Raw genomic sequence first — 25,509 nt, 5'->3', positions numbered from 1 at the left:
CTTGTCATCAGGAACATGTTTCCTGCATTTTTCTGTGTTGCACTGTTAGAATTTTATAGGCTTCTATGAGATTCCCCCCCCCTTATTCTTCTGACCTCCAGTGAATATAATCCTAACTGATCTAGTCTCTTTTCATGTCAGTCCTGCCATCCCAGGAATCAGTCTATCATGAAGACTAGTATCAACTGTTTTCATCAAATGCAGATGGATAGTACCTGCTTTGTCACCCGCATGATCCGTAAGCTCCTCCAAGCATAACTAAAATTAGCCAGCAATAACCTGGCTTTTCCGAATTCATATTGCCTTTCTCTCATCACACTGTACCTTTTCATATGATCCTTTGATCTCCTCTCATAGCTTTCCAAAATTCTCCCCCACAATTGAGGAAAGTCCATAAGTGTCTTATTTTTGAGGGTCTATTTATCTTCTATTTTTGTTTAAACAGTTCCACTTTGTTTGCTAACTCTGTGATGATGACTGCATTCTTGTGAACTTTGAACAATTGCTATATTAAATGTATCAAATATGTCAGGAATCCAAATCTAATTTTCTAAGCCTTGTTACAGATTTACAGGCTTACCGTTTGTAAATATTATTGGAATAGGTGCTGTTGAAAGAAGTAGTCACTGGGAGAGTGGAATTTGGCAAATATCCATGTTTTTCACCTCAGGAAATGGTTGCTCCATATCTGAGCGTTTTCAGAGAAATGGGACATTATATATAGGATTGAGCTATTAACATTTTAACAGCTCCGTTTGGGTTATACTTTGTGTCCCTAAGTTTGTTGGAAAGCTGTGTTCTCGGTGCAACTCCTAATTAAGTAGCATGAAACTTAGAGTGGACCCTGCAACTCATCATACTTTTAAATAAATGAAGACCTGCTGAATTTTTCTCTTTACCTACCATTCTATATTCAACTTTAGATTAGATCAACGACATAGTGTAAATTTGAATGATAATAAGTTAACTTTTTTTTTACCAGAACTTGCCTTGCTTGTTCTAAGTACCTTCCTGAACTGTTTCTGAAAGCTAAATGCAAATTTTTAAGTTGTCTGTGCAAAATATGTCAATGGCATATTTTATTGCCCTTGGTTAGGCCCCCAGTGCAGGAAACAGCAAAGTGCGACTCATGTTAATTGAATAGCAGGAAATCACCAGATTTGCTGGGATAGAAAGGTTGCAGTGATTAGGACAAGTGCTGCTGCTGAGTGCTAATGTTGTCGTAGTTAGCCCAGCAAATGTCTTTACGAAGTTATTAGAATTTGGAGATACAGCTATTTTAACTGAAGTCCCAAGGTAATTTCTTGTGTATTTTCTTGTTTGAAGTGAAGTATAAGATACTAGGTTTTATTTATCTTGTGTTTGAGTTACCTTTATGGCTGACTGCTTTTGTGCCATTACAACGAGTTGGTCTTCGATGTGCTTTTCCCAGCACTTGAATCCTGTGGTATCATGGCTACGTTTTATAAATAGTTAGGTAAATGGAACTGTGGAATAGTTTATTGTTTTCGCTCCTTTTGGACCTGTGAAATATTATATATTGTTACTCACTGAATGTTGCGTTGAAATGGGATTTAATGCTGAATTTGTTAGACCAACTCAAAATGTATTCAACACATTAGCTGTATTGTTAAATTGTTTGTTAATGATTTGTATAGAAAGTGTTCAGTTTAATTCTGACTATTTCTATTTTGAACCTGCACTTAAAATAAACAAAAGTATTAAATGGTGTAAATGATAATGATCAGAGTTATATAAGTAGAAAATAAATCCTGTTTGTGTATAGTGTATGAAATGCAAACAATAGTGATGCCTTTTTGCAGCCTCCTATCAGTACTCCACGTCGGTCAGACTCAGCGATATCTGTTAGGTCTCTACACTCAGAATCCAGTATGTCCCTACGATCTACATTTTCTCTGCACGAAGAGGAAGATGAGCAGGTGTGTGAATTGTCAGTCTTGGGAATTGTTTGGGGAAGGGAGGGCCGTTAAAATGAGATTTAGTTATACTTAAAACAGGCAAGAGCTTAGAATTCCGCATCCATAACATTTTCTTCTGTGCATTTTTATCGCTTTATGATTTAAATATAAATGTAACTAAATCCAGTCAAGAGATACAAAAATCAAGCTACCACTAAAATGCTTCAGACTTTTGTCTAGAACTAGAAACATAACAATTGACTTAGTCTGGTGATCAACTAACAAAATTGCTGAAATGACAGAAAAGTTTCCTTTGCTGAGTCCTCCAAAACTGCCACTTATCTTGCTATTTATTTTTAAGATTTTATTTAGAAATTTTTTAATGAAAACGAAGTGAGGAAGATAAAGTCAAACTCAATTAATAGCTTGTTAAATAAACTGAAACTTAAAAGCAAGCTAATTTGCATTCTCTGTGAAGTAAATCATAATTTTAAATTGTCAGCATGTCACTTTGGTTTGACTTTTGGTGTCCATACCATAAATAATAATCTAATGTTTATTCCAGGAACCATTGGTTTTTGCAGAACAGCCTTCGGTGAAGTTATGCTGCCAACTTTGTTGCAGTGTGTTCAAGGATCCTGTCATCACAACATGTGGAGTAGGCATTATAATTCTGAATTTTATTATATACTTTTTGTCTTAAAGTTTGGAATGCATTAATGAATTGTTGATGCATTTCCAGCAGTAACGATCCCTTGCAAGATAGTAGCATTTTTGCAGGATAGTAAAATGGTAAGAAATTTCATGTCATATTCTTTCAATGAGAAAAGTCCACAGCTTTTGTAGATCAATCGAAGCACTGCAGTATTTTAATTGACCATACCTTGCACTCTTGCTAAAGATGAGTGTGGCAGAAATAGCTGTCTGACTTGAGTCTCTGGCATCTTCAAGAACCAAGAGTTCATCTGGAGTGATGGCCGGAATTGCTGCTTAGTGCTTTTTGCTGGGGAGTTTTCCCAGAGAATGGGTACTCATTAAATGACTGCAATGTAAAAATAGTGCACTTAGGTTGTACTGCATTCCTTTCCCTTTTTAACAATGTGTATCACGTTGTCAGTTTGCTCGCTAAGCTGGTGGGTTTGTTCTCACCTGTTCAGTAATCAAACCAACAACCTGAGTTACAAATCTTCTCCAAAATCTTAATGTGAATCGTGTTAATCTTTTTGATTCCTGGCATATAATTTTTATTTCTTGTGGTTAATATTCAATGCGATTCCGATTGTAATTAGTTACTTTTTGTGTGGAGTAAAGAAGTTATTCAGTGTTTGGTTTTTGTATGTGTCCATGAACTTCAGCTAGCTTCAAACAAAAGATAATTCCAATAAATAAAGATAATGATGTTTTTGGTATGGCATTTAACAATAATCATATTTGGGTTCAACTTTAGTATATAATATTGCTTTGTTACCAGTCCGCTAGTTTTTTTGGAGATATCATTTACAGAATGGTGTCCTTGTTAGCTGCATAATATTAAAGCTCTCACTCAGGAAACTGAATTTTCCTTGTTAGCATGGAAAATCCCTTCAGGAAGTAAGCATGCTGGACACGATATCCAGGTTTGACAAGTGTTTTCAACATACCGTGCAGCTGCAGGAATTAGGATGGGGAGGTAGTTAAATATCATCAAAATGAAGCTTGCAGTCCCATGTCAGTAGCTGGTACTGAGGAATAAGTTGCATGTTTTGCACGACTTTGTAAATTAGTCATAGCTTTTACTGTAATTTGGGTGAATCATGGATGTTTGGCTGGGGGGAGGGGATCACCCTGTGCAGAGTTAGCACTTTTTGTTTCTTTTCAGTTGGGTCAGGAAGGAAACCCTTGTAATATATCAACTTAGTACATTAAACATGCTGCTGGAATGAACCAGTTTGAAACACAGCTTCCAATTCTTGTGAATCTTTCTTGCAATGATTAAAATGGCACTTGGTAACACCAGTGTTTCTTTTTCTTTAAAATAGCACACATTTTGTAGAAGGTGCGCCTTAACATCTGGTAAGTGTCAGCTTTTCTGTACCAAACTACTATATCTTTCACTAACTGCACACCTTTCACAGGGATTGTTCTGTAATCAATGTAACATTGTGTACTCAAGACAGTTCAGTGAGAAAATGTAATGTTTTAAGCCACCTATGAGCATTTTTTAAAAAACTACATTCACAAAGACCTGTCACAGCAGTTTATAGTTTGATCGTCATAAGTTGCAACATTTTGTTTTGCAGAGAATAAATGAAACATACTGCAGAGCACCACTGTCTTGAATATTTTTGCTTCCTTTTAACTACTTTTTTTTGTGCTTTCAGAAAAGTGCCCTGTTGACAATGCAAAGCTGACAGTTGTAGTTAATAACATAGCTGTGGCTGAGCAGATTGGAGAGTTGTTTGTCCATTGTAAATATGGCTGCCGGCCAGGTTCAAATGGAAAACCAGGGGCCTTTGAAGTTGACCCACGTGGATGTCCCTTCACTGTTAAATTGAGTGGTAGAAAGTAAGTTGAACTTCTTTAAAAAATAAATGTGTATAATCACTCAGCTAATTTAACAAATCACTTTTCAGCAAAGCTCTGCAATTTGCAGTTTTTACGATTTTTTTAAAAACTGGGCAAATATCCTGTCAGAACCAAAACACTCAATCTAAAGCATATGTTGATTGTACTCATTGCACTAATTTATGAGAAAATGTTTTCCAATGTTTGAAATTATCCTTCTTGGGAGACAGCATCCTTGCGCACAGCAAGCAGTCTCATTCTTTAGTTGAAAAGCTTGGCATACATGACTTCCTGTTTTACTGTCACTGTCCCTAGACATTATTCACATCTCTTGAAGGTCACTATCTGGTTCTTCAGATAAAGCTGACTCTGGCGGACAGTGGATCATGTTTTTAATACAAAAGACATTGCATGTTAGTAGCTATTGAATGTTAGTAAATTAGACAAAGTAATAACGTGTTTCAATTGGCTGCTCAATGTACATTAATCTGCATTAAAAATTAACCTCAAACTTGATTAAACTTTAAAATTGTACAACATATTATTTGAGAATAAGAAATCAACTATGCAAACAAAAGCAGTAATTCCTATCCAGCTGTGGCTGTAAACAATATTCCCATATCTTTTGTACACACAGTAGGGTCTTGGGATCAAGTGTTTGAAGGCTATAATTAACTGAAGAACTTTGATTCCTATCAAACAGGTTTAAACATTAAGGTAATGGATCTATCTTGATCTAAGGTGCATTTTTAAACTAAACATACATTATACTGCTTTTGATTTCTAGCCATGTAGGTTATATTAAACATATTTGCGAATATCCTCCCAGAATAATTTAGTGTGCAAGGTGTTTGTCATATTTTTCAAGTGGTTGCTTGAGTTTTGTCTCATTGCACTGGTAAACCTGGGGTCAAACCTTAGTACTAAAGTTTACCATGTAACCCATGCTATAGCTTCATTGCAGTACTGAGGGCTTGCTGTTTTGTTGAAGATTCTCTACTTTAAATAAAGAACAAAGTTTGAGGCAATTAATGTAAATAATTCAATGTCATATTATTGAGAAAGAGCAAGGCCATCTCCCACATAAATGAATTGAATATTAATTTTACTTAAAAAAGACTGCGGATGCAGAAAATGCTTGCAAAACTTAGCATCAGCTATAAAGAGGAGCTTTTCGACTCAAAATGTCAACTGTTTCTGTCTCCACAGATGCTATCAGATCTGAGTTATTCCAGCATTTTCTGCCGTCATTCATCTTGATTGTTTCTGCATGTTACTTTTGTGCAAACTGGCTGCAGTGCTCGCAAGTAACAGCAGTGGCTGTTTCACCATCCTTCTCTTTGTGAAATGTTTTGGGAGATTTTGAAATCAGGAAAGGCACTAAACAAATACAAGTTTCCGTTTTCTCTCTTCCTTTTCTCTCTGTCTTGTAGATCATAATTCTTCACTACTGTTTCATTACGGTCAATGATTTTTGGGGCAAGCATTCTTACCTCAGTCCCTCAAACCTCCCCCCCCCCCACCCCCACAAATACAAAGTTGTAATATTGGCTTGATCAAACTTTCACAAATGAACTCTGCCTGCCAGAGTGTGTCAGATTCCTGCACTTGAGGCAGACTGTTTGAATTTGAAGTGCCAGCTTCCCATTTTCAGTGCAGTATGCCTGTTAATCATTGTTATTGTGGATCAGATAGGTCAATCGAACCATGTCTAATATAATAGTCTTGGTTGAAAACACAACCTTATTTCAGTAGTGATACCATGTGCTTTTACTATAGTCTACTTGAAGCTGGAGTATGTGCAGAAGGGGCATTTTCTAATGTGATCTCAAAATTTCAGTTTTTGTGACAAATCCTTTTTGTTAACTAAATTCAAAGTTCTTAGAAATAGATGAAGGCTTAACGAAGTAGAGCACATGAAATAACTGCTTTTTAATTGCAAACCTTGTGTGTGTAACTGCTGAGAGTTGAGGGTGATGAGTTACTTTTACATTTGGAATACAGATCAGAGAGTACATGTACTGATACAAATTGAATGTGCGTTTCCTCATTAAAGGTTTCATAGAAAAATTGTAAACTGTTCTGTTTATGAAATTCGTTTATAATCTTGCTACAAATAACAACAGAATTGATTCCTGAATTAAATAATCTTATCAGAATGAGTTGTCTTGCTGCAGAGACCATGAGGGCAGCTGTGACTACCGACCAGTTCGTTGTCCTAACAATCCAAATTGTCCCCCGCTCTTAAAAATGAACCTTGATGCTCATCTTAAAGAATGTGAACACATTAAATGTCCTCACTCCAAGTATGGGTGAGTATTAGTGCTTCTGCACAGTATCAGCTCTTCACTTGCTCATTTTGATTTAATCCGCTAACATGAAGTTTCATTTCTCTGAAACTTGGTTAATGTTTTATTCACTAACTCTAAAGGACAATCAATGTGGTACCATTATTCAAGGTATAAAGGGATAAGCCAGAAAACTTCAGGCCAGTCAGTCTAAATTCAATGGTGGGGAACCTATTGGAACCAATTTTGAGGGGCAGGATTAATCTGCACTTGAAGAGGCATGGATTAATCAAGAGCAGTCAGCATGGTTTTGTTAAGGGGGGGGGTCATGTCTGACCATCTTGATTTAATTTTTCGGAGATAACCAGGTGTATAGATGAGGGCACTGCATTCAGTATAGTCTACTTGGAATTCAGCAAGGCTTTTGGTAAGGAGCTGCATAAAGCACTGATAGTAAAAGTAAGGAATTTCCAAGGAAATTTTGTGAACCGTATCCAGAATTGCCTGAGTGGCTAGGTTGAGTATGATGGTCAGATGTTTTTGTGACTTGTGTCCAGTGGTTTTCAGCAATCAGTGTTGGGGTCCTTGATGTTTGTGGTTCGACTTTAATGTGAGAGGTTTGATCAGTAAGTTCATAGATGATACGAAAATTAGTGGGGTGGTAAATAGTGAGGAGGATAGCTTTAGATTACTGGAGAGTGTAGATAGACTGGTCAGTTGGGCAAATGGAATTCAATCTTGGTAAGTCAGAGGTGATGCACATAGGCAGAACAATATGGCAAGGGAATGCATGATGAGCAGTAGGACCCTTGGAAGCACTGAGAAACAGAGTGGTGTGCTGTGCAAATCCACCAGCCCCTTAAGATAGCAGAACGGGCAGATAAAGTAGTTAAGAAGGCATATGAGATACTACCTTTTATTAGCTGAGTCAGAGTTTAAGGGCAAGGAGGTTATGCTGAAACTGTACAAAAAGTTGGTTAGGCCACAACTAGAATATAGTATACAGTTTTGTAATCCGTACTGTGGGAGAGATGTGATTGCACTGGAGAAGGTGCAGAGGAGATTTACCAAGATGTTGCTGGGCTCGATGCTCTAAGGAAGAGGGATTCGTTAGTTTGGGGTTGTTTTCCTTTAATCACGGGAGATTGAAGGGGGAATTGATTGAAATGAATAGAATTTATAAGGGGGCTAGACAAGTTGACAGGAGAAAACTTTTCCCCTTGTGGACAGATCAGTGACCAGAGACTGTAGATTCAAGGTAAGGGGCAGAAGGTTTAGAGGAGATATGAAGAAATATCTTTCACCCAGAGTGTGATGGGAATCTGGAACTCCCTGCCCGTAAGGCTGTTAGAGACAGAAATCTTCATTTTAAAAAGTATTTAGATGTGCACTTGTGATGCCTTGGAATGCAAAGCTACAGGCCAATTGCTGGAATATGGGATCAGAATAGATAAATAGTTGTTTTTGACGAGCACAGACTCTATGGTTGGGGGGCTTTCTCGATGCTATAGGCCTCTGTGACTAACTACTAGACATAAGTTGAATATAGTGAATTACATGTCTGTATATTACCAGATAAATTGCAAGTGAACAGAGCACCAAGCTATTTTTATTTCTTGATTTCATCGTTTGAATAAAAGTTTCTCACACACTGCATGTAAACTACAATCAGTATTGCATCCATCAGTCAACCATCAAGCCATCACTTGTTTTGTGAGCTGGAGCTTGTTAAATCAAGGAATGTATAGATCAGAAAATCTGCAGATAGTTCAGAGATTTGCAGCAATTATGATGTAATAATAACTGAGTAACTTCCAGTAGCCCAAAGTAGACTGAAACAAAGGTGGTGCACATAGTTAAACAAGGAAATGATGCCTGGACTGCATTCAGGACCACATTCTTGATATTTCTGGTTTTATTCCAACAAAGGAAGAAATATTGCTCAATTTAATTCTGGGAAATGAAGTAAATCAACTCATCAAACAGCAAAAAGCTGAAGGACAATAAAATTATTTTCTTTTTGTAAAGAATGACAATTATGCTAGTATGAATAACCTATAAGATGATTTTCGGTGCAGACTATGCACTGTCATTCATTTCTTACTGTGAAATTGTTTAATTGGCTTTAATCCTGCCTTTACAAAGAAAGTTTCAGAATTCTCATTTACGAATAGAGTATTAATATATATGTAAACGAGCAGTTGATACTTTACAGCATATTCGAGGTGAACCCAATCATCTTGAGAAATCCTTTTTTTTAAACTTTTGTCAGTCAGGAATGAAGTACCCCTGTCTCCGATCATTGCAAACCCAAAACTCCACCCAGTGAATTTTCCCAGGCCATAAGCAAACCTTATGTGAAGAAAAGGAAGCTCTCCTTGTGTTCTAGTCAGCATTACTCCTTTAAAGAAGCACTACCCAAAGTTAATTAACTTGCCTTTGTCACATTTGTTGTTTGTGGGTGCGTGCTTTGTACAAAAAAACTCCAACTTGATTTCTAGATAATTAATTGTTTTGAGATATTTCCTAGAAATGTGGTAAGATGCCTTATTTCACTTCCTTCTGTTGCTGTCTCAACTTTTTCCCCCTTTTTGTGCTTGCACTTCCTCATTTTGGCTCGTTTCTTTCTGGAAAGAAACAGCAGAACGAAACAGAATACTTGACTCCTGTTTCATTTGCCAATGTTAAAATTCTTTGATCCCTGATTCAGTGCTGCTGTAATTTTGTTTATCTAACATTACTTTTCACCAAACCAATTATAACTATCATAAGCTTAATTGAGCTTTCGGTCTAAGTTGTGCCATTATGCAAATACCTGTATTTATTTAAGCCATTCAGGAGTTGAGCATTACATTAAATGCAACAGGAGCCATAATGCAGTTTGTTAATATTAAATTATGACTTCCACAGGGCCAATCTTTTCCTTTATGCATTCATAAGAAATGTTCTTAATTCGGTAGGAACTAAGAAAATGGCAATATCACATCCTGCAAATGCAATAGGTAGAAGCCAATAAATTGTTGGTTTATAATTGATTTGCTCATTACATTTTTGCCTTTCTACCCACTCCTGAATCAGATGCACGTTTGTTGGAAATCAGGACACCTATGAAGCCCACCTGGAGGTGTGCAAGTTTGAAGGTATTAAGGAGTTCCTGCAGCAAACTGATGACCGCTTTCATGAGATGCAAGTAGGCCTGGCTCAAAAAGACCAAGAGATTGCCTTCCTTCGGTCAATGCTTGGGAAACTCTCTGAGAAACTTGACCAGTTGGAGAAATCACTGGAGCTAAAGTTTGGTAAATAAAACTTACCAGGAGATTCTCATAACTCAAAACCCAAGAATGGTTTACATTTATTACTGTTAGCAGAGAATGACGGTAAACTTTTGAGTCATAATGATGCTAAAAATCAGTCTGTATGTTTAATTCTTTAAGATGCAGTATTGTTTCAGTTCCAAAATGCTCCAGTCTTGTTTCCAGGTTATAACTGTTGAGTATTTTTGTTAATTTTCTAACAGCTAACATTCATTAATGTGCCAAGTCAGACTGACTGATTGATTGTTTCTAGCTCCAGATAGACCTTTCCCAGCAGACTTTAAATTTTTAAACAACATAGGACAATATCATTTATCTGTTCTGTCTTTCAAGGAAAGAGGCAACTGAAAATGATTGAAAGCCAGCACAAAATTCTTAACTGAGAGAAGGAAAAAAGAATAGCAGTAAAGCAACTTATTCATGTTAAACTTAATTGTTTTTTTGTGATGGCACAGTATGTTAGCTCATTGGCATGAGGTGATTTGCTGGATTACTTGCATTCGTCCTGCCATTAAGAATGTATGATGCTATTGGCCACAAAGGTCACAGTGCTTTTGATATCGCAGTTTCATTAAGGCATGTTCCTTAAGAGAAGAAATCAAAACTGTATCAAGTGGCTTCTTATTCAGGTTGGAATCTTGACAAAGTTATTGGTGTTCTGTAATTTTTAGAAAATAAGCTGTCAAAGCTTTGTTATTAAACCTATTCATTGTGTCAGTAACTTGAGAAGGCAACTGTTGGAAACAAAATAATGCATATGGACATTGCCGTACCCTTTTGGCACTGCAAGTGTTAACTGATGTCTTAGTGATGTAGCCAGTTCATTGCAACATGAGGTTTGTAATTATAATGGACTGGTGAATATGTTATTTATTGTGGACTGGGAATTCACATGAAGATGATCTGGTGTTTCAGATGTTTTGGATGAGAACCAAAGTAAACTCAGTGAGGATCTAATGGAGTTCCGAAGAGACGCATCAATGCTAAGTGTAAGATCCATGAAGTTTGTTTCTTGATATCAAGTTGTAGCTGAGGTTCGAAATACTGTTTTATGACTCAAACTCAAAATGCTGGTTCTGTTTACTGTGCCTGCAGTTCTTGAGTTTACTTGCCTATGTCAGACAATCCACACTTCTGGGAAATGAGGATGTTTGTTTTCTGCAGAGTGTACAGATGGCACATCCTGATAGTGTTGAGATTGCTGGCAGCTGTACACAGCAATAGAGTTCAAAAACGCATTTAGTGTATTGTTGCAAAACATGGAAAGATGTAAAACAGGACAGTGTGTGTTCAGTTCCTATTTCCTAAAATTGTCTATTCAGCTAAATGTGGCACAAAGCTTCATTCCACAATTTGGTTTTTGCGAATTGGATTTTTTAAATTTAACCATTAAATCTGTTGTCCCGGATTTTCAGGACAACTCTTTAAGCATTGGTGTTCTTATAGCCCTGAAATAAGCAGTTCAGCTTATAATGGCAGTTACTGTAAGATATTTCTGTAACTTAAAATTTTATAGAAGGGCAACATTGGAGAAAATTGTCATTAAACAGCACAAACGAAAATCTGTACCCTCAAAGTATGTACGTGTAATTGTGAGTACATTATGTATCATAAGTAAATGTTGTGCTTTAAAAACAAAGCAATTTGAATTTTTTATAATTTTCTCTTGAAAGATTGTGAATCTTTGGAATTCACCATCCTAGAGTGCAGTGGATACAGGACACCGAGTAAATGTAAGGAGAAGATAGACAGATTTTTAGTTAGTGAGAGCTTAAAGACTTAAGGGGAGCATACAGGAAAGTAGAATTGAGGCAAAAATGAGATCGGCCATAATCCTGTTAGATGGTGCAGCAGGGTCAAAGGATTTAATTTCCTTCTCCCAGTTCTTATACTGTTGCATAACTAATATGAATCCTTTAAGAGTAGGCCTCCTCAGTGTTGTTGATTGATGATACCAGTCTTTTGCATACTCCCAAAGCATAGCTTTGAACTGGCTTCTTTGACGTCGGTTCTATAAATAGACAGGTCATCTCGTTTATACGAAAGCTTAATTTACATACTGTGGTATGTAAATGCAATATAGTAATCACTGCAGAGTATCAATACAATGCAATAAAATAGAACCATTTGTCTTTGAAAGCATTTGTTATTGATTCCATTCCGTCATTTGTATTTCAAAACAGAATACAGATGTTGTAAATACCTTTTTTGTAAAATTAATTCAGGGCATGTGGCATTTATTGCCCAGAAAGGGGTTAAGAATCAAATCACATTGCTGTGGGTTTGGAATCACATGTAGGCCAGACCAGGTAATGATGGCAGATTTCCTTCCCTAAAGGGTATTAGCAAATGTGAGCCAGTGAGTTTTTTCTGGTAATCATCAATGGGTTCATGGCCATTATTAGCCTCTTATTTCCAGATTATTATTGAGTCCAAATTCCACCATCTTCCATGGCAGGATTTGAGGCCAGGTTCCCTGAACATTACGTGGATCTCTGGATTAATAGTCTAGCATTAATACCAATAGGCTATGGATTATCCCTAACTTTACCTGTGGTGGAATGTAACCTTTGTTTATAATTTCCAATATCCTAATGCTTTTTTGATTTGTCTTCTGATCAGATTGTCTTTGGTCATTGTCTATAATCTGAAACAAAAAAAAAACAAAATCTTGAGGATGCTTTCCAGATGACACAGTCATTTTAAAAAATCAATTCAAAATATTAGTATGACTTCAGTATGGTTTTGGAAATGTGTTGCTGGAAAAGCGCAGCAGGTCAGGCAGCATCCAGGGAACAGGAGAATTGACGTTTTGGGCATAAGCCCTTCAGGAAAGGACTGAAGAAGGGCTTATGCCCGAAACGTCGATTCTCCTGTTCCCTGGATGCTGCCTGACCTGCTGCGCTTTTCCAGCAACACATTTCCAGCTCTGATCTCCAGCATCTGCAGACCTCACTTTCTCCTTCAGTATGGTTTTGAAATGTATAAGACAAATGTAGAGAGAATTTTTTCAATGTATAAACCTCGCTGTCCTAATATAATGTCACCATAATATGCTAATATGTAGTTTGATAGTAATGTGAATCTCCTTTTATTACAGGATGAGCTTTCACACATCAATGCCAGGTTAAACATGGGAATCCTGGGCTGTAAGTACTTTTTTAAACAATGCTTGCTTTCAAAATGTACACAGTTACAAGCATAATTCCTATATACTTTGTGAATGTTGAGTAATGTAAAATGGATCTATAGGGTAAGTCTGTTAATTTCCTCCATAAAATGTATCATAATAATGGTTTTTGATAAATAATATTGTATAAACCTTCTGGCTCCTTATAGCCCAGATGCTGATGTTCTTTCATTCTGTTTACAGCTTATGACCCTCAGCAAATATTTAAGTGTAAGGGTACCTTTGTGGGCCATCAGGGTCCAGTTTGGTGTTTATGTGTCCACTCTACTGGCGATCTGCTCTTCAGTGGCTCTTCAGATAAAACTATCAAGGTATGCTTTTGAACATTTGTTAGAAGCTGGGTACTTATTGTCTCTCCACAAAGCACCTCAAGAAAATCAAAAATTATAACTGTTGTAAATCCTTCCTCAAACTCCACCTACTATTTGGGAAACTCTTTTTTTTCTAAACTCTGTATATATCATTTCTTTTAACTTATCTGTTCATGAAATATAGTCCTCATTCGCAACTCTAGCATTTATTTCATCCCTATTTGCCATTGAAGATGGTAATGAGCTGCCTTCTTGAACTTCTGTCCTTGGGTTACCTTCGGCGCTATTAGGAAAGGGCTTCCATAGCTTTTACTCAGCGACCAGAGAAGGAACAGCAATATAGTTCCAACTCTGGGTAGTGTGTGTCTTGAAGGGAACTTGCAGGTCATGGCATTCTTGTATGCCTCCCCTTCTCTTTCTAGGTGATAGCGATTGAGGGTTTGGAATGTACTGCCCTGAATTACTGTAGTCCATGTATTATCAGGACATCTGCAGCATTGTTAGGATCAGCTCAATACTTTCCCTTATTGACTCATTACTTTTACAAATTAAAGTGATTTGCAAGACCCCCCATCCACTCCTTCCCCCAAACTATGCTTTGTCACTTTAATTATTGTTCAATGTCTGTGAAGGAATTTGGGACAGTTTGTGGGTGGCACGGTGGCACAGTGGTTAGCACTGCTGCCTCACAGCGCCAGAGACCCGGGTTCAATTCCCGTCTCAGGCGACTGACTGTGTGGAGTTTGCACGTTCTCCCCGTGTCTGCGTGGGTTTCCTCCGGGTGCTCCGGTTTCCTCCCACAGTCCAAAGATGTGCAGGGTCAGGTGAATTGGCCATGCTAAATTGCCCGTAGTGTTAGGTAAGGGGTAAATGTAGGGGTATGGGGTGGGTTTCGCTTCGGCGGGTCGGTGTGGACTTGTTGGGCCGAAGGGCCTGTTTCCACACTGTAATCTAATCTAATCTATATTGAACATATTGTAAAAGTATAAGTTGTCATCTGTTTACATTGTCACTAAATTATTGGCTTCCTCCTTTTGAGCCTTTTTGTGCATGCTCTATCGTGCACAGTGAATTCTAACTTCTATAACTTTGAAAGGTTTCCTTCATACATACCATCAAACTCCTTTAAAAAAAGTATACCAAAAACTGTGCACTTGAGAACATTTGCAGTTTTGCATGCTATTAAAAATAATTTTATAAAAATATCAGCTCTTTCTTAACCATATCGGCTTTGCATTAAACATTCAATAATGAGGCAAAGTGATGCTGTAAGACAATTTAATGAAGATGTCTTCCAAGTTGGTTCACAGATGTTTAGCAATTTTAGAAATGACTTTTAAAATAACTGAGAAAGTATTTCATCAGATGAAATTAAGTATTTAAATGTTTTGTTAAATCAGCAGTCAAAGAAGTTTGTATGTGCATGTTAAGCATTCATATGTTAATACTACAAAGCAAATGTTATTCCTGGTTGTTTTTAATGGTTGTTGAGTTGGAAGAATTAAATTGTCATTTATACAGACAAAATAGAGTTTCTATTCCATTATTAAAGGTTAAGTATGGATCTTTGACATCCATTTTAGGTATGGGATACATGTACTACATACAAATGTCAGAAGACTCTGGAAGGACACGATGGTATAGTTTTGGCTCTGTGCATTCAAGGGTATGTAATGTTGCACAAAGTTTACACTAATCCGTTTGAAAACTAAAGCTATCCTTACTTGGCTCCTGTTCCTTTTTGCAGCCAAACAGTCAGTTGTTTATCTTACCCTTTTGCACATTATTGCTTCCACAGTATTGATCTCCAAGCATCACCTACTTCTCATGTCCCTCATTGACATCATCCAAAAACATAGTAGACATGGGGAACTAATGCTGTGGCCTTAGCACCGTTTCTGTGGACTGCTTCTTTGCCTCTGGTTTATCATGCTGTTTGCTCAATATTTGCTCAATATATGATGAGCAGAAATTCCCTTCAGTTAAGATTTGGGAAAATTGAAACTAATTACCCCTGTCTCAGCTTGTCAGTAACTCAAATACTACTTCCAAACTTCTGTTAACTCAACACTTGTCCTAGCTGGAACCCATCTTGCACCTTTCATAAACCTGTTCAACCAAAACTTTATCCTTGGTGTCCTAATGTCCTCTTTGCTAATCACTGCTGTGCTCATTGATCTACATGGGCTTCAAGTAAAATTTTGTTGCAAAACAGTTCAGTGAAGTGTGATGGGAAGTGTTGCTCTGTTTAAAGGTGCCATATGAAAGCTATTTGTTCTTCAGGCATTTATAACATGTGGCTTTCTAAGTATAAATTTAATTAAAATGTGCACTCAAAATTAATTTTGAATTTTCATTTACAGGAACAAGTTATACAGTGGCTCTGCAGATTGCACAATAATTGTAAGTCTGCCAATTGCAATATGTAAGGAACTTAAAAATCTCTAATGACTTGTATTTGAATTAGTTAAAATTGCAATTTCACAACTATATTACTTTACAAATAAGTTTTTGGAAAGTTGTTATGGGATATTTATTACATTTTGTTTCTGTGCACGTGTATCAGTGTGTGCTCTCCATCCTTCTCCCTCCCTGTGGCTGGCCCCTTGTAAAACTGCTTATTGTTGGAGTTGTTGATGAATTTCTCCTTTTGAATCGTTTCCTCTCCAGGTTTGGGATATTCCAGCTTTGCAAAAAGTCAATACCATCAGAGCACATGACAATCCAGTTTGCACTTTGGTATCGTCTCACAATATGCTCTTCAGTGGCTCACTCAAAGCTATTAAGGTATTTAATCAATTGAAAGATCCCACGCAGTGACCTCAATGCTTGTACGTTTGTAATGTAAAATATTTGTCCTGCACACTGGCTTGTATAAAGCATAACGAGTTACCTTTTTGGTCATTTGTTTGAATCCCACATTTTGTGAAAGACTGGACAATTGTCTTACCAATAATACATACCAATGCAAAAATGGGCACTGCACGTTTTTAAGATATTAACTATCTAGGAGGTTTTCCATTTTATTAAGTTATTTTCATGTAATTTCTTCTTAAGGTCTGGGATATTGTGGGAACAGATCTAAATCTGAAGAAAGAACTCACCGGTTTGAATCATTGGGTGCGTGCGCTGGTGGCCTCTCAAAACCATCTTTACAGTGGATCCTACCAGACTATCAAGGTTGCTTTCAAGTCCCTTTATCTTTACACATAGTACATTTTTCATATTTTGTGTTCCATTCACAAGGTTAATGGTTCTATGTATTAAATAACTGCTCTGCAAATTGTGAGAATAACATTTTCAGTAATGCTTTTTGAATGATGAGTAAGCTTTATAGTATGGCAGCTACTAATCTAATATATAGCTTTTTTTAATATTGGTACTTTGACTAGATAATAGGCATTTAAATGCCTTGAAATCTCTTGTAGTTAATACGTTAACCCCTTCTAGGGCTAATATTGGACCATATTCGTATTTTCCCTTCTACTGTTTACAGAGCTGCAAACTTCCTTAGTGGTTGAAAATCTAATTTTTTAACTGGCTATCAGATGGCTTTGTATTTTATATCAATATTAGAATCAAAATACTCGGGCTTTTATTCTTTGGAAGGAATATGGAGGCAAAGTTGAAATTGCAGTATGTGTGGACTTTGTAGCAATCATTGCATTTAACCTTTATAAGTCAGAAATTAACATCAACTCTTAAAAGCTGATTAAATCTGAAATATAAGCTCTGCAACTGTATTTTTCATGGGAAATATCTGTACACAGAATGCTGTTCCAAGATTCTTTTTGCAGCATTCTTTGCAAATAACCAGTGCTGAATGTCATGCTAAGAAGTTAAAATAAAACACCAGTATCTATGGTAACAATTCGATAAATCTTAACGGATGCAGTACTGTTCAGTTTTTCCACTAGTATGATTTGTGATGATGAGGATCCACTTCATGAAAATTACTATTTAAAAGGCCTCAACCCATTCGTATTTACAAGCAGATCTTAAAAACTCAAGTTAAGGTCTCATCTATGCACTATTGTTGTAATGTTTACTGAGTTATCATTTCATAATCATATTATATAGCTACAGAAATTACTTGCCAATGATGCTAAAAAAAATCTAAATTTGCTTAGTGGGTTAACCCGAAGTGTGTATACGCCATTTAATCATATTTAATCTTTGAGCATTAATGAATTATAATGAGAAGTATTGAGTTCTATACTTGCTTGCAGACTGAGTGCTTTGTGTCCATTGGATTGTCAAATACATTAAAGGTCAAAGTAGATCAGATATTTCATTCTTTTGAGAAACATACCATCATTAATTATAGTGTTGCAGAGATTTGATATGTTGCTAACTTCAGTGCTATAGGGTCCTTGTCTTTTTCTCATATTTTACATTATTCTGCTTACAATGATAATTTGCATCATTTACATGCACTTATGCATCTTTTTCTTGATGAAGGTTTTTTAACAGTATTGATAGCCACCTTTTACTCTGAACTATAAAGTGCCTCTGAATTTCATTTTTAGATCTGGGACATAAGGACTCTAGAGTGTGTGCATGTACTGCAGACTTCTGGTGGTAGTGTATACTCCATCGCAGTTACTAACCACCACATTGTGTGTGGAACCTATGAAAATCTTATCCATGTAAGTATTATTCTTTTGAAAGATTAACTTTATGACTCTGTACTTCAAAGGATTTAGTTGACCAAGTATGACAATGATTTTCTTCACAGGTATGGGATATAGAATCAAAAGAACAGGTTCGAACGCTGACTGGCCATGTAGGCACAGTGTATGCGTTGGCTGTAATTTCAACACCAGACCAGACCAAGGTCTTCAGTGCATCCTATGATCGATCACTTAGGGTAAGTTATGGTTTCATGTGAAACTGTAAGTAATTCAGGCAAGCAGATCCAATTCCTGAAAACCCAGTGCCAATATCCTTCCTACATGTGTCATCATGAACAAGACCAGAAATTGCTGGAAAAGCTCCGCAGGTCTGACAGCAAGTGTGGAGAGAATTCAGAGCAAGTGTTTTGGGTCCTGAGGAAGAACTGTTCTTAGCAAGGGTCACTGAGATATTAACTCTGATTTCTCTTCCCAGATGTTGCTGGACCTACTAAGCTTTTCCAGCAATTTCTGTTCTGTTTCTGATTTACAGCATCTCCAACTCTTTTTGGTTTTAATTTAGATTAGATTACTTTCAGTGTGGAAACAGGCCCTTCGGCCCAACAAGTCCACACCGACCCGCCGAAGCACAAACCACCCAGATCCATTCCCTTACATTTACCCCTTCACCTAACACTACGGGCAATTTAGCACAGCCAATTCACCTAACCTGCACACTTTTGGATTGTGGGAGGAAACCGGAGCACCCGGAGGAAACCCACACAGGCACGGGGAGAACGTGCTAACTCCACACAGACAGTTGCCTGAGGCGGGAATTGAACCTGGTGCTGTGAGGCAGCAGTGCTAACCACTCTGCCATCGTGCCGCCCTTACCATCATGTAGTTGTGCAAAATATACTTGCATGTAACATTTGCACCATTTACAGCAACTCAAACACATGAAGCAACACCATCCGAATGGCTGCCTATTGATGTGGGAGAATATGTTTGCATTGCCGTAATGTCAGTGCTAGCTGCAGTTAGATTTATTTTCCTATGACGGTCTCTATACGATCCCATTATTGTATTCCCCCTAATGCAATGTGCCTTGTTTGGATAGCTATTGTGTTCTGTCAGACTAAATTCGTAAAGATTCTAGGTTTCAATGCTTTCCTTTTGGGGCTTGGTATCCCATGAAATCTTTAATTATGCAACAATCCTAGTGCCTTCCCTGTTGTTTAGATGCATACAGAGCAAATCAAACAAAGAAAAGCACTAATCAGGCCTTTAGACAGAGATTGAGTCAGCTGCAGTCTGATGCAGACCTTTAAATAGTTCCACAGATATTTTAGGGCTAAAGTAAGGGTTCTGTTGTACTAATCTGAAATGTAACTGTGCCAAATTGATAGTTGATGCTTTCCTCACCAAGGATAAAGAAAAAGTGATTAAAGTAATGTCGTTATTTTATCACTGGTAGAAGAAGTGCCTTGTAATGTTGTACAAATTAATCCTGTTATTTCCCAGAATAAAAGTTTCTTGTACAGATAAATATTTTAAATTAAATGGATGTTCCAATCACATCTGTTATTCTGTGAAATTGTCTCTGAAAATAAAACACAGGAAATGAGAGCAAGAGCAAAGGGGATGGTCCCGCAAAGTGTGCAGAATAAACAAGATCATGGCTGGGCTGAGTTTGGCCTCCATTCTCCTGCCTGTTCCCCATAACCTTTGACTCATCTACAGAGTTTCAATTAACATTTTGAGTACAAGATTAGGAAGGGCTTGAACAGAATGGATAAGGAGCAACTATTCCCCTTAGTTGAAGGGTCAGTTACGAGGGCACGGTGAGGGGCAGGAGGTTTGGGGGGGATACGAGGAAAAGCTGATTCATCCAGATAGTGGTGACAGTTTGGAATATGCTGCCTGGGCAGGTTATAGAAGCGAATTGCCTCACATCCTTTAAAAAGTACCTGGATGAGCACTTGGCATGTCATAACATCCAAGGCTTTGGACCAAGTGCTGATAAATGGGATTAGATTAGATTAGATTACTTTGTGTAGAAAAAGGCCCTTCGGCCCAACAAGTCCACACCGCCCCGCCGAAGCGCAATCCACCCATACCCCTACATTTACCCCTTACCTAACACTACGGGCAATTTAGCATGGCCAATTCACCTTACCTGCACATCTTTGGACTGTGGGAGGAAACTGGAGCACCCGGAGGAAACCCATGCAGACACGGGGAGAACGTGCAAACTCCACACAGTTGCCTGAGGTGGGAATTGAACCCGGGTCTCTGGCGCTGTGAGGCAGCAGTGCTAACCACTGTGCCACCGTGCCGCCCATAAACTGGGGCACAGTGAATTTAGAGGTCAGGAGTTTCTCATTTGGCGGTGCAAAATCGATGGGCAAAGGGACTCTAGAGTAATGTATGATTCTATGAAATGACTTTTCCTTGGCTCTCTCCCTCGTTCTAAATTTCTTTCCTTCCTGCTCCCACAGCATTGACCCTGTCACGTCCCCTCAGAACCTATGTCTTTCAATAAAATCATAACTTGAACTCTTTTGTGTTTCATACAAGTTCCCCCTATACTGCATTATCCTGTAGTCTCTCTCCATTTAAATATTTTCCTTTAGTTATTTTTCTAACCCGCAGTTTGTCAATTTTGTTTTGATCTCCTTGCTTATCACACCTATATCCCTTTGCAGATTCTTTGTATCCATTTCGCAACTTGCTTTCCTATCTATTGTCTGCAAATTTTATTAGTCCATTCAGTCCCTTCATCCAAGTTTTTGACATCGATTGTAAATAGTTTTAATGCATGTCAATAATTCTTAAAGATAAATTAGAGGCACAGTACTTGGAAAAGCAAAGTTTAACTTTTGCACGCTTGCTGTGCACTCAAAGGGCCATCATGTCTTTAAACTTCAATACATCCATGTACTATCTCAAGTTGTTAATGTGTTTTATATTCTTTAAAATATAGTGCTGTTTCCATTCCTCATATCCATAATTATAATTTGGTCTAGGTTTGGAGTATGGACAACATGATCTGTACACAGACATTGCTCCGTCACCAAGGCAGTGTTACTGCTCTTGCTGTGTCCAGAGGGCGACTCTTCTCCGGTGCTGTGGACAGTACAGTTAAAGTAAGCAGCTTCGGTTTATCTTATAAAGGGATGTAGCAAACTGTCAATACTGGGCGTAGCGATGTAAAAAAAATATACAACAGATCTGTCAATATCTGTAAGGACCATATGACATTTAAGATCCCTACATTGCAAAATAAGAACAAGGTGCAAGAGAAACACAGCAGATCAGGCAGCTTCTTGGGGGAAGGAACAAAATTAAGATTTTGAGTCAAATGGCTACATTATATTTTCTTTGCAATAACAGAAGCAATTCGCCAAGATTCATACTATAGGAAAGGGGATATTATTCAGTCTGACCTGAGAAGAGCCAAAGAAATGCTTGATTGGAAAGTTTTTTTATGAAGTCAAGAGAGATGGAGGCTTAAGAGAGTTCAGGAGTGCAGGAATGAGCGAGCTTGAGACTGTTCAGTAGATGTTGGACAGAAGAGAGAAGCTGAAACATGGACAAGCCAGAAAAGTACAAGGTTTCACAGAGTTAGTGATAGGGTCCTGGAGATTATGGTCCAACAGAGAAACCTAAGGAGTTCAGTTCCATCATTCCTTGAAAGTGGTACCACAGGCAGACAGGGTGGTGAAGAAAGTGTTTGGCAGACTGTCTTCATTGTAGGGTTTGAGTTACAAAGATAGACTGGGACATTTTCTCCCTGGAGTGTAGATGGTTAAGGGCTGACCTTGCAGATGTTTACTAACTCATGAAGGGCATTAAGAAGGTGAATAGAAAATGTCCCTAGGATAGGGTTAGAGGTGAGGGGGAAAAGATTTAAAAAGTGCCTGAGAGGCAACCTTTTCACACAACGGGTAGTGCGTGTATGGAATGAACTACCAGAGGATGTGGTCGATGTAGTTACATTTAAAAGGTGCTTAAACGGTACGTGAATAGGAAGGATTTTGAGGGCTATGGGCCCAACACAGGTAAATGGGACTAGTTTAATTTGGGAAACCTGGTCAGCATGGTCAAGTTGGACCGAAGGGTCTGTTTCTGTGCTGTATGGCTCTGTAACTCTGTGTAAGTGAGGGTGTAGAAAAGATAGGGTTTTTAGTGAATCAAAGCCATGGAAGGATTTACGAACTAATCTTCAGACCCCAGGGCTCTGCCACTGCTTTAAATTCTTGGTCTTCACATCTATTACCTTTCTGCATGAGCACGGTTGGGGCGTAGGGAATATCCGTATGAGAACTTGCCCTGATGAAATCATAACCTGTTGCACTAGAGCTGCAATACACAGTCTATTGGAGCATGTCTATATTGCACAAAACTTGACTTGTAAGTCCTTGTTTTAGGGCATATAATACTTAGACAACATCTGGAGCTTGTTTTATTGTTGAATGTTTGGGCCATTTTAATACAAGTCAACCAAATTTAGTTAAGGGAGCGCGGAACTTATTGTATCACTCTTGCTTGACTAACCCTTACATTGCTTTTCCCTCCCTTCCAGGTCTGGACCTGTTAGGACACGAGGTTGTATTAAATATTTGGAACGTTCTCCTGTGGCTCACCTTTTAGATTTATTTTGGAATGGAAGTGATGCCACTGCAACTTGGTGCCACAGTGCAATCTGTTCTAAGATTGCTATCTGATTTCAAGACTGACCAATATGGCATGCTTTCTACAATAGTGAAAACCATTGCACTACAATGGGGAAAATCATGCTCTGATATTGTCAGTTTATAAAGTTAACAGTGTTCTTAATTAATTGATTGGAGACAGTAGGAGAGCAGAAGGCTTAAATACACACTGTGGAATAGCTTTGGAAAACTTTTTATGGGTTGAAGATTTTGCATGTGTGTGTGTTTGTGAAAATTGCTGGGAAATTTCTGTAGTTCATTTCAGAGCTTCAGCTACAAATTTTCCACTACAGCATTGGAGGTGACTTACCTTCCAGTAGACTGGCAGTCTCTGCCTATCACTTTAGAGATGCTGATTTAGATAGAGTGACAAGCGCACACACATGCACACGCACAATTTTGTGGGCCGCAGCGAAGTAAGTGATTCAACTGATGCATTTGCTAACCTTAATTTGACCTGTGTTTACTTCTACAAGAATAAATTGTAATATAATAAGGTAGGCAGATTATTGAAGCTGTGATCCTCTTACCTTCTGAATGCTGCCTTAAAAGAATTGTAATGAAACAGCTGTAATGAGGTACGATTTTTCCATCACTATTTCCTCTCAAAGGCAAATTCCATATTCCAAAGTTCTACTTTTGCCAATGTACTTGTGGCTGAGGCATAAGAACAATTTCACATTGAAAGTAATATATACTGCTGCTAAATTTTGACTTGTTTTATAGCGATTTATAAAACAAAATCGCTGTGTAATTGTTGTAATAATGAATTAATAAGGCTTTAAACCTAGACTGTTCCAGAACAAGCTTACTGCAATCAGTGTTGTACATTTATTGATCTTCAACATGCAGTATATGAATTTTAATACTGTAGAATGATTAAGTAGACCTGACTAGAAGTACAGGACCTTCTGAAGAAAATGTAAGCTCCTTTTGCGTTGTTTTCAAAATTGTAACTGTATAAAGTCTTCCTGCTCCCATTATTTGACTCCCTAAAATACCTTCATAGGGCTTCTCTGAAGATTCACCAAGTTAATGGACGACATGATGTGGTACTGAGCTCCATTATCTGAGACTTTCTCTACGTCAGTCCCTGCTGATTAGCTTCTGGTTAGCTGGGTAAGCAGTCACCGTGCTAGCTGACTTCTAGCTAAGCAAGGCAGAGCCCAAAATTATCCAGGCTTCCCACTCTTGACTGTCATGCAATGATCATTTTTAAAAGTCATATGGATTTCAGGTCATAGAATCCCAACCGTGTGAAAGCCAGCCATTCAGCCCATTGTGTCCGCACAACCTGCTGAAGAGAATTCCACCCATACCAACACCGTCCCTGTAACCCTGGCTAATCCAACTAGCCTGCACATCCTTGGACACTACGAGCAATTTAACATAGCCAATCCACTTAACTTGCACATCTTGGACTGTGGAAGGAAACTGGAGCACCCAGAGGAAACTCTCGCAGACACTGGGACAATGTGCAAACTCCATACGTGCAGTCGACTGAGAGTGGAAATGAACTGGGTCACTGGTGCTGTTCCCCCACCCATACATAACCAGTTGTCAACTTTTGAATTGCCTACTTGAGAGGGCACCGAGAAGAGTTAGTTGCAGGGCGTGGAAGTGTCCCTCCCATAGTCACATGCTACTAAGGTTAGCAAGATTGGGTGAGGAGATATTATGCAGTGACCATAAGGTAGTGACTTCCAGTACTGGGAAGTGCTCTGGAAATGGCATTCAATGTGAATGATGTATTTATGTACGAAGTTGTTTCTTGTTACAACTCAAGAGAATTTTTTGTTTACCTGTTTGAGTGCACATTAATCCACATTTAATAAGCATCTCATTCATGTGGATCTAATGCAGCAAAGCAACACCCATATAAATCTTCATCTTTTCATAAGTGGTCCCAGTCCTAAAACTTATTAAACAAATCTACTTGTTTAGCTACTCTATAGTATAGTGTAAGTCTAATCAATTGACTTTTGGAAAGATAGATTTCAATTAGAATAAGGTTGATGTGTATAGATTTGCCTGAGTAAAAGTCCATGAGCTAAGAAGATAGTATGAATTTGAATAGATCATGTATTTCAATGAGTTACTTATAAAAGTATAAGTATCATGTGCTTTCAGATTCAGAATGGAAATCAATATTCAATAACAAAATGTGACAGGATGTTGAATGTGCTGGGAAAGCACAGCAGTTCAGGCAGCATCCAAGGAGCTTCGAAATCGACGTTTCGGGCAAAAGCCCTTCATCAGGAATAAAGGCAGTGAGCCTGTAGCGTGGAGAGATAAGCTAGAGGAGGGTGGGGGTGGGGAGAAAGTAGCATAGAGTACAATAGGTGAGTGGGGGAGGGGATGAAGGTGATAGGTCAGGGAGGAGAGGGTGGAGTGGATAGGTGGAAAAGGAGATAGGCAGGTAGGACAAGTCCGGACAAGTCATGGGGACAGTGCTGAGCTGGAAGTTTGGAACTAGGGTGAGGTGAGGGAAGGGGAATGAAACTTCCAGCTCAGCACTGTCCCCATGACTTGTCCGGACTTGTCCTACCTGCCTATCTCCTTTTCCACCTATCCACTCCACCCTCTCCTCCCTGACCTATCACCTTCATCCC

General features: G+C 38.2%; 1 protein-coding gene across 4 annotated transcripts in view; it reads left to right on the top strand.

Annotated features, from left to right (window-relative positions):
- The window catches only part of traf7 (TNF receptor-associated factor 7), a 67,110-nt gene extending 41,973 nt beyond the window's left edge, over positions 1 to 25,137 (top strand). For 2 of the 4 annotated variants that reach the window (XM_043711204.2, XM_043711202.2), the window contains exons 5-21: positions 1,824 to 1,940; positions 2,485 to 2,577; positions 3,938 to 3,971; positions 4,280 to 4,463; positions 6,641 to 6,775; positions 9,830 to 10,047; positions 10,981 to 11,054; positions 13,166 to 13,214; positions 13,439 to 13,566; positions 15,150 to 15,232; positions 15,930 to 15,969; positions 16,237 to 16,353; positions 16,624 to 16,746; positions 18,096 to 18,215; positions 18,305 to 18,436; positions 21,209 to 21,328; positions 22,768 to 25,137. In XM_043711204.2, the coding sequence (XP_043567139.1) occupies positions 1,824 to 1,940; positions 2,485 to 2,577; positions 3,938 to 3,971; positions 4,280 to 4,463; positions 6,641 to 6,775; positions 9,830 to 10,047; positions 10,981 to 11,054; positions 13,166 to 13,214; positions 13,439 to 13,566; positions 15,150 to 15,232; positions 15,930 to 15,969; positions 16,237 to 16,353; positions 16,624 to 16,746; positions 18,096 to 18,215; positions 18,305 to 18,436; positions 21,209 to 21,328; positions 22,768 to 22,782 (1,782 nt within the window). In that variant the 3' untranslated portion in view covers positions 22,783 to 25,137. The remainder of the gene's footprint in view (positions 1 to 1,823; positions 1,941 to 2,484; positions 2,578 to 3,937; positions 3,972 to 4,279; positions 4,464 to 6,640; positions 6,776 to 9,829; positions 10,048 to 10,980; positions 11,055 to 13,165; positions 13,215 to 13,438; positions 13,567 to 15,149; positions 15,233 to 15,929; positions 15,970 to 16,236; positions 16,354 to 16,623; positions 16,747 to 18,095; positions 18,216 to 18,304; positions 18,437 to 21,208; positions 21,329 to 22,767) is intronic. The other 2 variants (XM_043711205.2, XM_087997971.1) reach the window with 2 other exon arrangements.
- Positions 25,138 to 25,509: the final 372 nt, after the last annotated feature.

This window comes from Chiloscyllium plagiosum, unplaced genomic scaffold (genome assembly GCF_037043375.1).
Source record: "Chiloscyllium plagiosum isolate Xiang-an unplaced genomic scaffold, Cpla_swu_hap1 HiC_scaffold_20, whole genome shotgun sequence".
NCBI lineage: Eukaryota > Metazoa > Chordata > Chondrichthyes > Orectolobiformes > Hemiscylliidae > Chiloscyllium > Chiloscyllium plagiosum.
The sequence above is the reverse complement of the archived record's forward strand: the minus strand, read 5'-3'. Positions and strand labels throughout refer to the sequence as shown.